The sequence below is a fragment of the Molothrus aeneus genome, chromosome Z (assembly GCF_037042795.1).
Source record: "Molothrus aeneus isolate 106 chromosome Z, BPBGC_Maene_1.0, whole genome shotgun sequence".
NCBI lineage: Eukaryota > Metazoa > Chordata > Aves > Passeriformes > Icteridae > Molothrus > Molothrus aeneus.
Window position 1 is genome coordinate 23,076,675 of NC_089680.1, and position 14,424 is coordinate 23,091,098.

Consider the following 14,424-nt stretch of genomic DNA (forward strand, 5'->3'; position numbering starts at 1 on the left):
GTCAGCAATATAAAGGTTAGTGGAGCACAGATATTTCTAGACATTTAGTACCTGCTTGCTAACTTCATCCATTCTATAATTCAAGGATTCATCAATTAACTTAGAGAAAACATAGCTTATAAAATGCAAGCCCATGGACAGAACTTAATATGTCAGGATCGCAGGATATTTTCTTTCTCAGTGGAAAGAAAAGGATTATTAGGAACAGCTCAAACCAAACCTTTTGTGAAACATTTAGGAAAAAGTAAGATTCTTGGTATGCTGTGGAAGTGTGTACACAATGGATACCTTTGATGAGCTTTCTACAGAGAGGAGCTTCAGTAGAGATCCTTTGTCTTTCCCAGATGGACATTTTGTCATCTGGCAGAATGTGCAGGGAAATATCACTTTTTTTTTTCCCTATCCTGCATCATGTTAATTTTAACTCCTTGAGAAATACTGAGGGACCTGAAAAAAAATAGATATGGTGCCTCATAGTATCTTTCTAAGCATTTTGTTTTGTTTTGGCTGGCCTAATGGCTTCTTGGCACTTCTTTGTATTACTTCATGATGTCTAGAAGGTCAAGGGCAAATAAACCACTCCTAAAATAGAAAAATCAACTGATTCTGTAATTACACTGAAGTTGTATCTAAGTCAGTCCATGAGAATGTCTGTCTGAAGTGAAGGCAGGAGTGTATGACTGAAATTCTTAAGGTATATCACCACCCATAGATGTTCTGAGCTATGACTTAGAGAGCCATCAGCTTGTGCTGTATATACATTCTTAAATTTTTGTTGCAGTACAGATGTTGATATGATAGAAGTCCTTATTTCAGTAGTTGCAAACAGACAATTTTTGCATCTTTTACTCAAAATTAAATTGTATTCTTCAACTCTGCAGCCCTGAAAGACCTCTTGATCCCTCTGCAGCATAGTTCTCTCCATCTGTAGTCTACATGCTCCTTGAGATTTGTGTCTAAGCTGCCTGCGAAAGATAATTAAGGGAGGCAGATCATATATCCTAGAGAGCAGTCTGTATCTGTTTATACACTCACTGTAAGAAAATTTTAGGCATCCATAGGAAAAAAATCAGGTTCAGTACTGGTAGTCTAAATTACTTGGGTATATATTAGAACCAAGTGACAGTTTTGTCACAAGCAAATCTAAACTCTACTACCTCTCAAGTAAATTTTACTCCAAGGTGTTTTGCAAGCACTGTTTGTTTTGCTGCTTTTTTGAATGGATACTATACAGCAGAACTGTATGAAACAGGGGCAAATCTGCTCTGCTATCTACCCATTACCCTCCTTTCTCTCAATGGATATAGTAAAATAAGGAAGCCCCTCTAGCTGACTAGTCTGTGCTATAGTGAACTGTTAACAGAATAATTTAATGGAAGAGCAGGGATATTTCTTTTAGGTGAAAGACCATTAGGAAAGACTCAATAGAGCTGTATAAAGCAGAATTTAGTAGAAATTAGCAAGTGCTCATTATCAGAACTGCATGAGAAGAAACCTTTTTTAAATGAGAAGTGATTATAGGCACAGACAGGTCACATTGAGCACTAGAAATCCAGGGCTACTTGTCTGTATATGAGCTTGCAGGCATAGGTTTGTGGAGTTTACAAGCCTTCTGTATAAATGCTGAATACACTTATTCTAGGCGAAGTTAAAAGGAGGTCTTTTACAGTTCATGGGTTTGGGTCATTTAGCTGTAGAAAATTTTCTAAATTGCAGAGTGTACCTCTAAAAGAACAATTATGGATTTCTAGCAGATTTTTCAGAACAGAAAAACAGTTTCTGGGAACTCTGTGTTCTGAGTCACTATATTATCTTCCATAGACTAAATTTAAAGGATTGTTTACCTTCAGCTGTGGAACAGCTTTGACTGCATATATGCATGCTTTTGTCTTTGCTTCAAATGAAATTCCTCATGACCAGTTACATCGCTGTATTACATATTCATGATAAGCATAAAGCAAACTTGACTCTTTACATCCAAGCATATTGGAAAATACTTTGTTTGTGTAAGGAAGTACTTTTTTTACTTCCATATTGCCTAACACAAGTACTAATTGCGATTTAAATGAAGAGTCAAGATTATTTGCTGTAATCAGAAGGAAATTCTGCAGACACCAGAACAGTATTTGCAAAGCAGAAGCTTTTCTCCCCAGATTATCTACATCTTCACATCATGCCATAAACCAATCCATAACAGGGTGGAGATTATAAAAATCTGTTCTGTGGGCAATCTAGCCTATGTTTGTCCAATAGTGGATTTCTTTCTGTGAAGTATGTGTTACTAACCACTGTTCACTGCGGTTGCTTTGGCATCTATAAAATCTCTGACATTCTAGAAAACAGTGAATCAAACTTGAATTTCCTATAAACATACACTTTATTCAGACAAACCTGGAGTCAAGAGGAATTGCTGCTTTATTTTCAATTCTGGAAACATGATTCTCAATGGGAAATCACAGAAAAATTATTTTAAATGCCAATGACACAAGGCATTCTTCATCAGCAAAGCTGTTAATCTGTTGCAGCACTTGGATGTTGTGAATTGATGGAATATCATTCTAACCTGTGTTTGTTTCCCCTGACTTCTGGGTGATTACATGTGAAGATATGGTTCCAGATGTTATGATGTAGGAATGAGATACTATCTGACTAAAGCATATCCCCTGGGCCTTCAGATGTGGTAACCACTTTCTCTTCCTCCTCCTCATCTATATGCACCCTATACTTGGTGCACAAATGCTAATGTCTCATTCCCTTTGTAAACTCTTTGGGCAGAGGGACCTATCCTCTTGGGTCATTCTGTAAAGCATCTGTGGAACCACAATGGCATGTCAATAATTATGATAACATTATAATCAGTCACGAGGGAGTGCTAGTTGACTCTCATGAGTTACAATCAATGCTGTGTACTGCAGAACTAGGAATGCTTTTATCTCCTTATATGGTTTACAGACATCTGTAATAATGGACAGACACCTGTATAAGGGACACAACAAGAACACATGGTATCAGTGGTATCAGTTCCCTTTTTAGAGCAAATGCCAAAATGGCTAAAGGTATAGTTCCAGTTTTTTGAAAATGTTTCCTTGCTTGTTTGTTCAGTGCACTCTGTCCACTTAAAGCAAAGGTAGTTCAACTGCAGAGGAATTAAAGGGAGTAATAAAGAAGGGTAAGGATCACCAAAATTCTTTTTGGTGAAGTTGTCTCTGCTGCTTGTCATTCAGAAGTAAGTACAACAAAGTAAGTAAATTCAGGTCTTAGAACTCTGTGTTCACTGTTTCAAAATCAAAATGACAGGTAAAGACTTCTTGAGTTTTCACTGGTGCCTTACAGTTTTTGCAGCAATCCTGTTACACAAAAGCACTAACAAAAGGCAAATGAGATACTCAATGTTTTCCTATTGACATCATCATTCTTTGTAAATCATCAAGGAAATGCTTCTGTCTTTTCTTCTTTTCTTCCACTTTTCTTGAATTGCCAAAAAAAAAAAAAAATAGGCCTCATAGTCACTGGCAATTGGAAAGGTTGGGTGGGTTTGGGTTTTTGTTGATTTTTAATTTTTTTTTTCCTTGGATGGAAGAGGGTGTATAGTTGCTGAAAGGTCTTTGGATTTAAAGAGAAGACATTCAACAGTAACAATAGAGTATATGTTAAAAAAAACTGCTGGAAAATGTAGGAAAAAAGAAGACGGGGGAAGCAACCACCCTCTGGCAGATGTTCAAGTGCGTGTTGAGACAGAGCAGCAAGTCAGTGAAAGGCAGGAGTTGCCTGCTCAGTGTTGTGACTCTGCAGAAGTCCTGAAGTGACACATGCATCACAGGGCTGTCACAGTGCTGACACAGGCCAGGGGTCATGGTTAAGAGCTGGGTGTTGCTGGAGAAGGCTGAGGAAGCAGAGGTGGCCCCTCTGTGCTCTGTGTGTGGGTCTGTGTACTCCTTTCCCGTCAACGCTGGCCCAGCACAGCCAAAAAAGCGGTTCCTTGGCAGGGCTTAATGGCAGGATGATGTAGTCTGTTGTGACTAGTGCATTCCTTTCAGGTTAAACTAGGGAAATGGCATTGTGTTAAAATTCCAAGTCGCATGAATGTTTTATTGCCACAAGTGCATTCAGGCCTCAAGGGGAGTGTGTGTGGTGGGGAAAGGAGGAGGGAGGGTGACTTAGTGACTCGAGAACTATCAGAAGAGCACTTCCCCTGGAAAATTTTACCCAGCAGCACGAAGCTTACGGGCTGCAATAGTCACTTAGACAGGTTTCACTTTTCCTAAGCTGTGGCTGTTTAAAATCTCTCAGTCCAGACAATTAGCAGCTGAAGAAAATATGACAAGACACACGCAAAGAGATTGGGAGGTAGAGGGAAAGGAATGCACTAGGAGGGAGCTGGGTTGCCTTCTGTAAACTGCCAGACCTCTCCCCCATCCCCCTCCTGCTCTGCTGCCCCAGCCCATGGCCTGGGACAAGGAGGGGGAGGTTTTTTCCCCTCCTTGTCTGTTGATGGCCAGGAATGATCTGTTAACTGTACACCCCTGGCTGAGAGGCCAAAGCAGCTCATGGTACTGTATGTTACCATTACTACTCCCTCATTCCTTCTTACATTTTTTAAACATCTCTTTGTGTTAATGGTTGACATGACTCAGGAGGATTTAATTTTAGACTGCAAAAGGACTAAGTAACAAAACATAACAATACTGCACATTTGTGAGATTTTATTTCTTTAAGGGAATAAGCTTATCCTTCCAACTGGCGTTAGTTGTAGTAATAACTTTTAAGCAAAGTTTAAACAGGACTGTTTAGTAGAGCAAGAAAAGGCAACTTGGAACTAGAGTCCTGCAGATACAGTCCTTGGAAAGAAAGTTTGTCTTGAGTCATACTTGATTTTTTCAGTATCTCTGTGTTTTTATATGGTCTCAGGCTACTCAAGTCATGTGCCATGTGTGATTTTTTAACGGATTTTTAAAAATAAATTACTGTGAAGTCTTCAGAGCTCTTTGTCGTATAAAATTATAGTATATGTAATACATTAATTGGTTTTATGCACAAATTACTGGTGATTAATGTGAAAGTATTCTGTGTGGCTATGTATATGGAAGTGAAGTTGGAACCTCTGTGACATTTGTGGGTTATCTCAATCTCTAAAAATCAGACTATTTTTACAAAGTTTAGACACCTGTATTTGGCCAGTTTTGCCATGGAATTTGTGCACATGTGCACACAAATAAGCCAACTCCCTTGGCTTTTTGCATGTACTCTTGGGAAATTACTGAAGTCAAAGAAGCAGCAAAGATGTAAATAAAGACTTATTAGGTCTCCCATGTGACAAAATATTCTAGATATTTATATATATTTATCTAAACATCTTAGGGTGGAAAAATTCAGTATGCATATTTTTGTTTACAGAAAAAATGACACAAGTGATGTGATGGGTTTTAGTTTTGCAAGTGAGAAATGGCCACAGAGGTCACAGAGAAGATTTAGTGTCTTGCAGTCACTTGCAATAACCATGTCACTTCAAAGGTTGTCTATGGTCTTAAGTTATTGTTGCTCATGTTAGCATTTTTACTGCTAGATGGTTTCCTTTCTTGCTAGGGTTCATTCAGGCCATGTATTATGTAGATATATAATTGATTTCTGAATGATATGCTATCAGTGATATCAAACTTTGTACGCAAGAGTAAATAAAAACTAATGATGCTTAATACTGACAGGTTAGCATGAAAGCATGAAAACAGTGAAAGCCTACAGTACTTAAAATAAGAAAAAAATTAATGAATAAAAATAAGAGGAACTTCTTTTATCTTATATAAGTATGTATATAGTCTCTCTGTACAGATGTACAATTTATTCTTCCAGAATTTTGAAGGTAAAAATTAGTGAAGTACATTTTAGCAGCAAAGAGAAACACAAGACTTGTTTGAAATGTTTCACAGTATAGAGCAGATGCACACACTGTAATTTCTTATTTTTCCCTGTATCTCCCAGAAAATCCAGTTATACTCGACATCTTTCCTTTAAAGAATGTAGCACTAGGAAAGAAAAGAAATCCCTAAACAACCTATAATAAACTATATCCTGTGTTATATATTGCATAAGAGCTGCTAGGACATCTGTATTTGGCTTTATGCTTAATTCTTCTGCTTGCATAAAATGAGAAAGTTTTATCAATTAAAGATGTTAATTTGATTACTTCCCATTTATGAAGGTTTAGGGCTGGTGTTTTTAAACAGTTGAATTGACAAGGCTTATGGAAGGTTATAAACTCAATAAGCAGTCAGCCATAAAGGAAAATAATGATTCATAGATAGAATAATTACTTCAAATTTAAGAAACCCTTATTAGCACCTTTCATAAATTCTAAACAATATGCATTTTTAATATAATAGAAGTTTCAAACTATATTCAGAACAAACTCACTAAGAGTTTGCGGATGATGGCCTGCAAATTAAAATTTTAAAATTACTCTTATTGAAGATATATGGTGAGTGATCTATGATCATATAATGTATGTAAATATATTTATGCTACTATAGGTAACTGTTAAAAGTAGTTTTCCAAGTCAATTGCAGTGAATGGTAACACACTTCTATAAACTGTGGTGAAGAGAATTTTGGAAATTCCCTGCAATCAGATTTCTCAAATCATTCTTAAAAGAGGTAATTTGACAGAAGGTCAAATTTAGCTACAGGTCTGATGTTAAAATAAAATAAAATCTTTGATAGTTTTTAAAACAGAAGATGCATTTTCTCTGTTTGCAAAACAATGTGAAAGTACAACTAACTTTCTACGTAAAGCAGAGCTAGCACTACATTCATTTTGCAGTCTTGTCTCAGGGTGAAAAATGATAGAGAACCATTTTGATTTTAGTGTTATATTATGAAGGGAATAATTGCAATACACGATGGTTGGGAATTTAGGAAAATGCTAAGCATTCATTGCTAAGCATTTTTTGGATTTCCCAAAACAATGATACTGGTGTAAAACGAAGTCATTAAAATATTACATTTCAGATGAATATTTTTGCTTTTTGATACTTTGAAATACGCTAAGTTCAGACTTTTATACTTTGGCTTGCAAATATAAAGTAGAAATTAACCCTGTATTTTACACTGATGCTTCCAGTACTAGGGTCATTGTGCCCCTGCCCTGTCAACCCCCAACCAAAAAAAAAACCAAAAAAAATTCCAAAAACTTAAACCAAAAAGAAAAAGGTAATTTGAGGAATATACATGACCTAGCATATATCTGTATATACACATCTATATACAGATCGGTAAGGTCTGTATATCCATGTACATACTCATCTAATTATGTTACTATAAGCTCAAATGTAGGCTTACTTGTTTAGACCTCTTTAAATTTTGGTATAACTACATTGAACTAGACCAGTAATTCAATGAACAATGACTCAAAATATGATCTGGTCTTATAAGTCTGCTGAGCCACACAAATTAAGTCCATCTACTTAGCACAACAAATGTGAAGTAACACATGTAAGCAAAGCCCTTCTGTCACTGAACTTTAATTGTCCACATTTTACCTCAGGATTACAGTGGGTGATAAATGCATGTGCCTTTAGGTATCATTGTTAAGCTGAGATGCAACAATTTTTTAAACCGTGATAATGTGTATGAACTCAAAACTAGATTTATACTAACGTGAGTAGATCTTATCTAAATATGTCTAAATTATGGTTTTGAACTACTGTAATGATCCATTTTTAGATGAATTCATGTATTTTGATGCAACCTTCCTAATAAAGACAGACCTCCAAAGATGATAACTTACATTATACCTATATTAACTTATAATCATTACAAATGTTATTATTTCTATTAATAAGACAGCTTAAATTGTCATTTTGAGCATTTTTCTTAAAGGGTCTTGAGATATCATTTAAGGATGAGTTTTTTTATCTCTCTCATGTTTGTGGTGTGCATATCATGTCAAGACAAGTTGATCAAAAGAGAAAGGTCTTGAAGGCACAAACCTGAATATTACCAGTTGTAGAGTTATTCCTTTAAGTGGGACTTTAGGTTCAGTCTTCATATACCATGACAAAACAAATTTAAAAAATCAGTGACTTCTTATCACTTAGCTATATTTGTTTTCCTGATTGCATCTCTGTTAAAAATGTGGGTTGTTTTTTGTGTTTTCAGTATATTCTTTTACACTTTGGTTAAAGTAGTTCCACCTGGTTTATAATGTCAAAGATTTGCAATATTTTTTTCCCATATAGCTCAATCCCCACAACAATATATAGCTTTAAACACTGTTATGTAAATAATTCTTGTTAGCAGGTTCTTTCAAGGCCAAATTTGAAAAAAATTATTTGGATATTTGGACTATGAATAAGCAAAGCATTTATACATAAAGTGATGTTTCATATGTTTACACTTACATACTTGGCTTATATATGTAATCTGAATTAAGAAAGAAAATGAGAAATAGACAAAGCAATATGTATGTGTATCTACAGGAAAAGTTTGAAAGGTACATAAATGATTTGTTGTTTCATCGTTGACTTTGTAGCAATATTGTTAGTTTGTTAGCTTTGTTAATTAAAAAAATTACCATCTGACTGTGCCTGCAAAAATCAGTGGCAAAATGAAACAGTTGCAAGGCCTAGAAATAAAATGTAAACTGGAGCAAGCATATATGCTTTAATTTCTTTTAACTCTATTTGTTCTTAACTCATTCAGAAAAAAAAAAAAGACTGCTTGTAGGTATATTTAGAGTATTAGGAAAGATAAAATTTCCACAGTAGTTTTTGAAAGTTTCCGATTATTGCCTTGTAGAATTGTTCCAAAACTGCCTTAGAATGTAGACTGTTTACTGGTGAACTATTTAGTTACTTATTTGGCCTGTTTCTAGCTGTTTTCTTGTACTTTTAGGTAAGCACGTAACCTCAACCAAATAGTGGACTTTTAGATCCCCATAGAGGACAGTGTGGACACGGGGGCAGACCTAAGTGGTATCCTTTCATACAGGCAGTATGTTTTCAGCAGATTAGTCCTCTACTTTCTAAGCCTTGGATGTGAAGTGGAAGACAGAAATACATACATCTGCACCTTCTGAATATGGACTAAGCTTGATGCTCCTTGGCACTTGCTGACAAACTATTAAGGCCACTTTCAGACACTACTTTTTACCTGCACAAACCCTGACCCCCACCCACTCCTGTTTTATTAAAAGGCCTGTAAAAACATGTTTACAGCAAATAAATGGGTTTCTGCAGGGAGTAGGCTGATCTTAACAAAGAGAGAGAAGCAAACCAACAGGTTGCTCATTCCTTACATGGAAATTGAAGAATGGTAATAAAATGCTTAGAAATAAATTCATGTAGTTCTTGTTTTGATTTGCACATGAGATGGTTTTTCACAGCAGAAATGTTGCATAAGCACTGCCACTTGATTAGTGTTATCTGTGGTGGGATAAGCAGGGATAAGGACAATAAAACATGTGCCAAGTTGCACTGATTTACAGAGTAATGTATATTCCTCCCTTTTACATGTCTAGTGTTATCTAAAGGAATAAATTGCATGTTGAAGGACTCAGGGTATTAATATTTAGTTATTTATCTAGCTAGCCTTCCTTTCCTCTCTGAAAAACAGTGGATGCTTACCTCAGTCTAACATTGAGTTGGTTGACTGGCACAGAACATGGGAGCCACCACATCATGCTATCACAAGTGTAAATTACTAGCCTCTTTAAGTTAAAAAAAAATACTTTTATTTGAAAACACTTAATAAATCTTCAAGAATTTTAATTGAAAAGAGCTATGTGTAGAGCTTAGAATAACAGAAACATAGGAAAAATAGAAATGCAGAGAAAAAAGAAAGAGAAGTCTGATCTAACATCTAATGTGAAGATTCTGCATAATGCTCACAAAAAAAAAAAAAAAGAGAATCCACTGGCTGTACTGATGTACTGTTGGAGAATTTTCCTGCACTTCTGTTCCATCTGACAGCATTTAATCTCCTCAGCCTTTCCAGGTGTCCCATTAAATTTTGACCAAGAATATAATGACAATTTTAGAAAAAGTAAAATACTTCTGGGTTTAGGCCTGAAAAGTTTGTATAATAGAGAAGAAAGTGTTTTTATATAAATGCCCATATTCAGTAATCAAGAAGTGTATTGGCAATGTTCTTATTTCTTATACAGCAAATCATATTCGCTCTCTTTTTTCTTCCTTTATCCACAACCAATTCATTCCTCCTTCCTATGGAGTAAACTACCTTAATTTATTGATCTTGCTCTAAGGACTGTATTTTCATATTCTGTCACTAATAACTTGTTGATTTAATGTTAGGATTTTACTTACATGCTGCCCATTTCTTAGAAAATTGCACTAGGAAGGAAGTTGGGTAATCATCTATTGAATTTTCTTGCAAAGTATGCTTTAGATAGTAACATTTTGTAATATTTTATATAACACTAACATGTAAAATAGTTGCATATTTGGAACCAGCTGGAAGTATAGCCTTTAACAATATATTTGTCACAACAGTGTTTCTTGAATCAAAGATTTTTTTTTTTTTTTTGTCTCCATGCTTTGTCTCATGGGATTTTTCTCTTCCTCCAGGCAGCAACTTCTGTTGTAATTTTCTGGTACTGATGAAAACATTGTATACTCCATTCAGTGGCTCTCCATCTCAGTCATTAGTGCGTGGATATCCAAAGTGTCATTACACTACTGGTGAAATAGTATTCTTGCCAAAGTCCTTAAGCCTTACCCGTAGTTGTACCTGAGTTCTTTGGTCTGCACAGGTGTCTTCTCTGACTGTGTGTCATAAATGTCAGAACTAAGTAAAGTAAGTGCTGCAAGCTTTGCCTTCTGCTTCAGAAATCCTCTTCTTGAATTTTTTTTGTGCTACTCATATGAGTGTATGGACTGTCTGCTGATTTATCCTTATATTTGCTCTGTATTTCTGAAGGCATGCATGTCTCTCAAGGGTTCTGTTGGTGCTAATGAGCCACAGCAGAACCTTTAAATGAGGAAAAAAATCCCACTAGCATCAACCTTCATTCTAGCATGGTTTAGGTAAAAAATAAAAATTATTAGAGGGAAAGGACAGAAATTGCCTTTATGAAATAGGGAAAAATATTGAAAAGAAGACTGTACTTCCATCTTTTCCTGAACTTGCATCTGGTTTCAGTATCCAGACTCTTGGCACCATCTCTGGGACTGAAGAACATGCACTGCTTCCACAAGAGTTTCAGGGTTGCCTTCTGGTAGCCCTCAAATCCCTTTGAACTACAGAAAAATTTCCACAGTGTCAGTCACATTCCCACTCTGGTGACATGTCTTTGATCTGTCCATTGCCTGTTGCAGATTTTCCCTATGACCTGTTAAAATTCCATAATTCTTAACCTTTCCTTGACAGTCACTGGCTCTGGCCTGAAAAGGCATTCTGAGTCTCATTGTTATTTACAAGAAACATCTGGCTCTGGGCGCTTTCCATTAGCTGCACCAGTCATTGAAGTGTCTTTCACGTCTACCTCTTGTCACTTCTTCTCTCCCTTTGGCCTATCTTTTCAACTCCTGGTCAGAACATCATCAGTCCTATTTTATTCCATGTTCTTATTGCCCCTGGACAGCCTTAGTATGGAAAGGCAATGTGTATATGTGTGTTCATATCAGTGTGAGGAGGGAAGGAGTGAAGGATTTGGCAGATATTTCTCCCATAGCTCAGAATAACTCTTACCTCAAACACCCCTAGTTTACATAAAAGGGCCATGCCTCTACTTTCCTCTCCCCTTATTTCCTATATGGGTGGGAGGGATAAATGTCAGGAGGGATAGACAGGGCGAAATGCCTTTATGCTTCTTGTATCTTTTGTTTCTGCTGATGATACACAAGGCAAGTTGTAAATAGCTCCTTCAGATAGAGTTGTTATTCCTTTGAGAGAGATTCTACACAGTAGCTGTGCTCTCAGCACTGCTATGCCCCAGGGATCAGAGAGGGACACTTTAAAGATCTTTTCATTCATTTCTGCATTTTTGACAGAAAGAAATTTAGCTTTTTATCAGACAAATGTCATCCAATCATTAAAGCTTGAACATTATTTCAAAATTTTTAGTAGCAGTCAGCACAATATCAAACAATGTCAAACTATGAATTTGCATGACACTCAGAATCCAAAGCATTTGAATCCTCGTACACTGCCTGCCATGTACAACATAGCACACAAATAAAAAGAACCAAAGAAAAAAAGACAGCTCAGGTACCAATTTTATCAGAGTAATAATGGGGTTTTATTCCATTTATTCACCCATCATTCAAATAAGGTTCAGAGACCTGGATAATATTAGAATTCATGAAGTGAAAGACACTAAATGCTTGGCTAATTATACTTGTATTCAACCTGGTTTTAATATTTTTACCACTTGGGAAAATAGATGACAAAGCAGATTGTAGTGTACATTTCTGTATTACATTTATTAGAGAATACTTTTGTCATTCCTGGGAGATCAACTTTATCTGACAGCTTTTTGTGTGACTTAAAATGTGTTAAGGGAGCTTCTGTGTGTGTACAGGTATCTATTTGCTAACATTCAGAGTAATAACATTCTTGTCTTCCTTGTTCTTGAAATATAGTGTATATGGTTGTATATTTAAATTTTAAAGTTTAAAATTGAAATCCTCAGCTTTTAATATATTTAAAACTGATGCAAAACTTATCATCTGCAACCCTGGAGTTCAGCAGATACCAAGCACCTTTCTGGAAAATTAAGGTCTAGTTCAGACCCTAATGGAATGGATCATTGGATATAATAATTTGGAGTGGAGGGAATCCATTGAGCCTGGAGAGCTAAGGTGAAGAACAGGTTCTAGAAATTACTTTGCGCTCTCATTTGTTGTATTGCTGTTTATATTAATTTGAACAGTTACAGTGATGATCATGAGTGGAAAAGTAAGATGGAGTAGCTTCCAGAGTCATTAATTTTTGATGATCTATGGAACACTTGCTGCTGGCTTACAGTCATCTGACTAGTTCTATGGTCTTGACTTTCTTCTTTGATTTCCGCTGCTGCATTGCATGCACACTTTCCTGCTTGTAGTCTTCTAGGACTCTGGACCACTCTGGAATGTTAAGTAACAGCAGGTGGGAGGGGATCCACATGACCATGAATGGGAGGAAAAGTTTTCCCACACAGCATTTTGTCTCTTAAGATGTTGTCCAAGCTCTTAAGCAGAAAGAGAATCCTTGAAGCATAGGAGAAAGGAAAGCTTGACTATAAATGCAGATGTTTACATAGGAGACCGTAGTTATGGAAAAACAGAAAGATGCAGAAATGGAAAATAAAAAGTCACTGAGGTTGAACTGGCCACACAGAAGAGGAAAGAAAAAGCTGAGACCTGGAGAAAGCTGACTTAATGGCTTGAAAAAGATAGTGAAGAAAGTCCCACATTCATAGAACAATGAAAATAGAAAGATAAAAGGACAAATAAAAGAAGTCAGGACTAAGACCATGCTATTTACTATTTGCACTGTGTTAAAATACATTGTCAAAATGAGTCATTGGAGTAATTTTGGATCCCTGGAAATTCAGATTTCTGCCTCCATGAAGACATTCGAAACTAGGATGGCAATTTCAAATCAGATATAGGTCAAAATCAGAAACTGAGAACAATGATGCAATATTAATCTGCTTTCTGTTTGGGATTCAGTGTTTTGGTCCTTATTAGATCAGAATGCATTGAGCTAGACTGTGACTCCAAAAGTGAGCAGGATGGTAACCAAGATAACCTAAGATTTAAGACTCAGAAATAAATCTGTGTCATATCACAGATTGAACTGACCGTGGGATGATAAGGTACAGGAGCTAATCATCATGCTAAAACCCACAATAGTCTCATTCTGAAGAGAGCAAAGCTTGTGACTCTGAGGCTGTGAGAGTTGACTAGACAAGAAAAATAACAACATCCTATAAAAGTCTGTTGCTCATTTAGGAAAAAAAGAAAACAACTCAATTTACTTTTTACAGTTAATAGTGGATCTAAAATCTTTTGGAGGTCTTGAAAAAGGTATTTTTTTAAATAATCTATGAGAAAATTTTAAATTCCACAAATGTTTCATTTCAAACCTGGAATTTTGTCTGTGCAGTATTTTTCTGGAAATTAAATACATTTTCTAGATTAAAGAGGTCAGTTTTAGTTGCCACATTGCACTTAATGGTGAGTTACCATTGTCAATGTTTCAGACATGTGACTCCATTCTGTGATACGTTCTCGGATTTCAATTGGTAGACTGCCCAAAATGGAAGGGCTTTCATGTGAATGATGGATTCTCTATCCTTTTAGATGAGTTCTGAAATGAATTTTTTTTAGCTGCGAAATGGAATAAATGGTGGAGAGGGCAGGTGTTTAACACCATTTATGCAGAATAACATTCCATCCATAACAAAGGAAGCTGACTTCTAAGGCTG

At 36.1% G+C, this 14,424-nt stretch overlaps 1 protein-coding gene across 2 annotated transcripts in view; it reads left to right on the forward strand.

Moving 5' to 3' along the window:
- Positions 1-14,424, forward strand: part of BNC2 (basonuclin zinc finger protein 2) — a 234,725-nt gene that overhangs the window by 25,377 nt on the left and 194,924 nt on the right. Inside the window, exon 2 of one of the 2 annotated variants that reach the window (XM_066569530.1) lies at positions 2,526-2,537. The exons of the other annotated variant lie outside the window; for it this stretch is intronic. Coding sequence (XP_066425627.1) covers positions 2,526-2,537 — 12 coding nt within the window. The remainder of the gene's footprint in view (positions 1-2,525; positions 2,538-14,424) is intronic. 2 annotated transcript variants of the gene reach the window in all.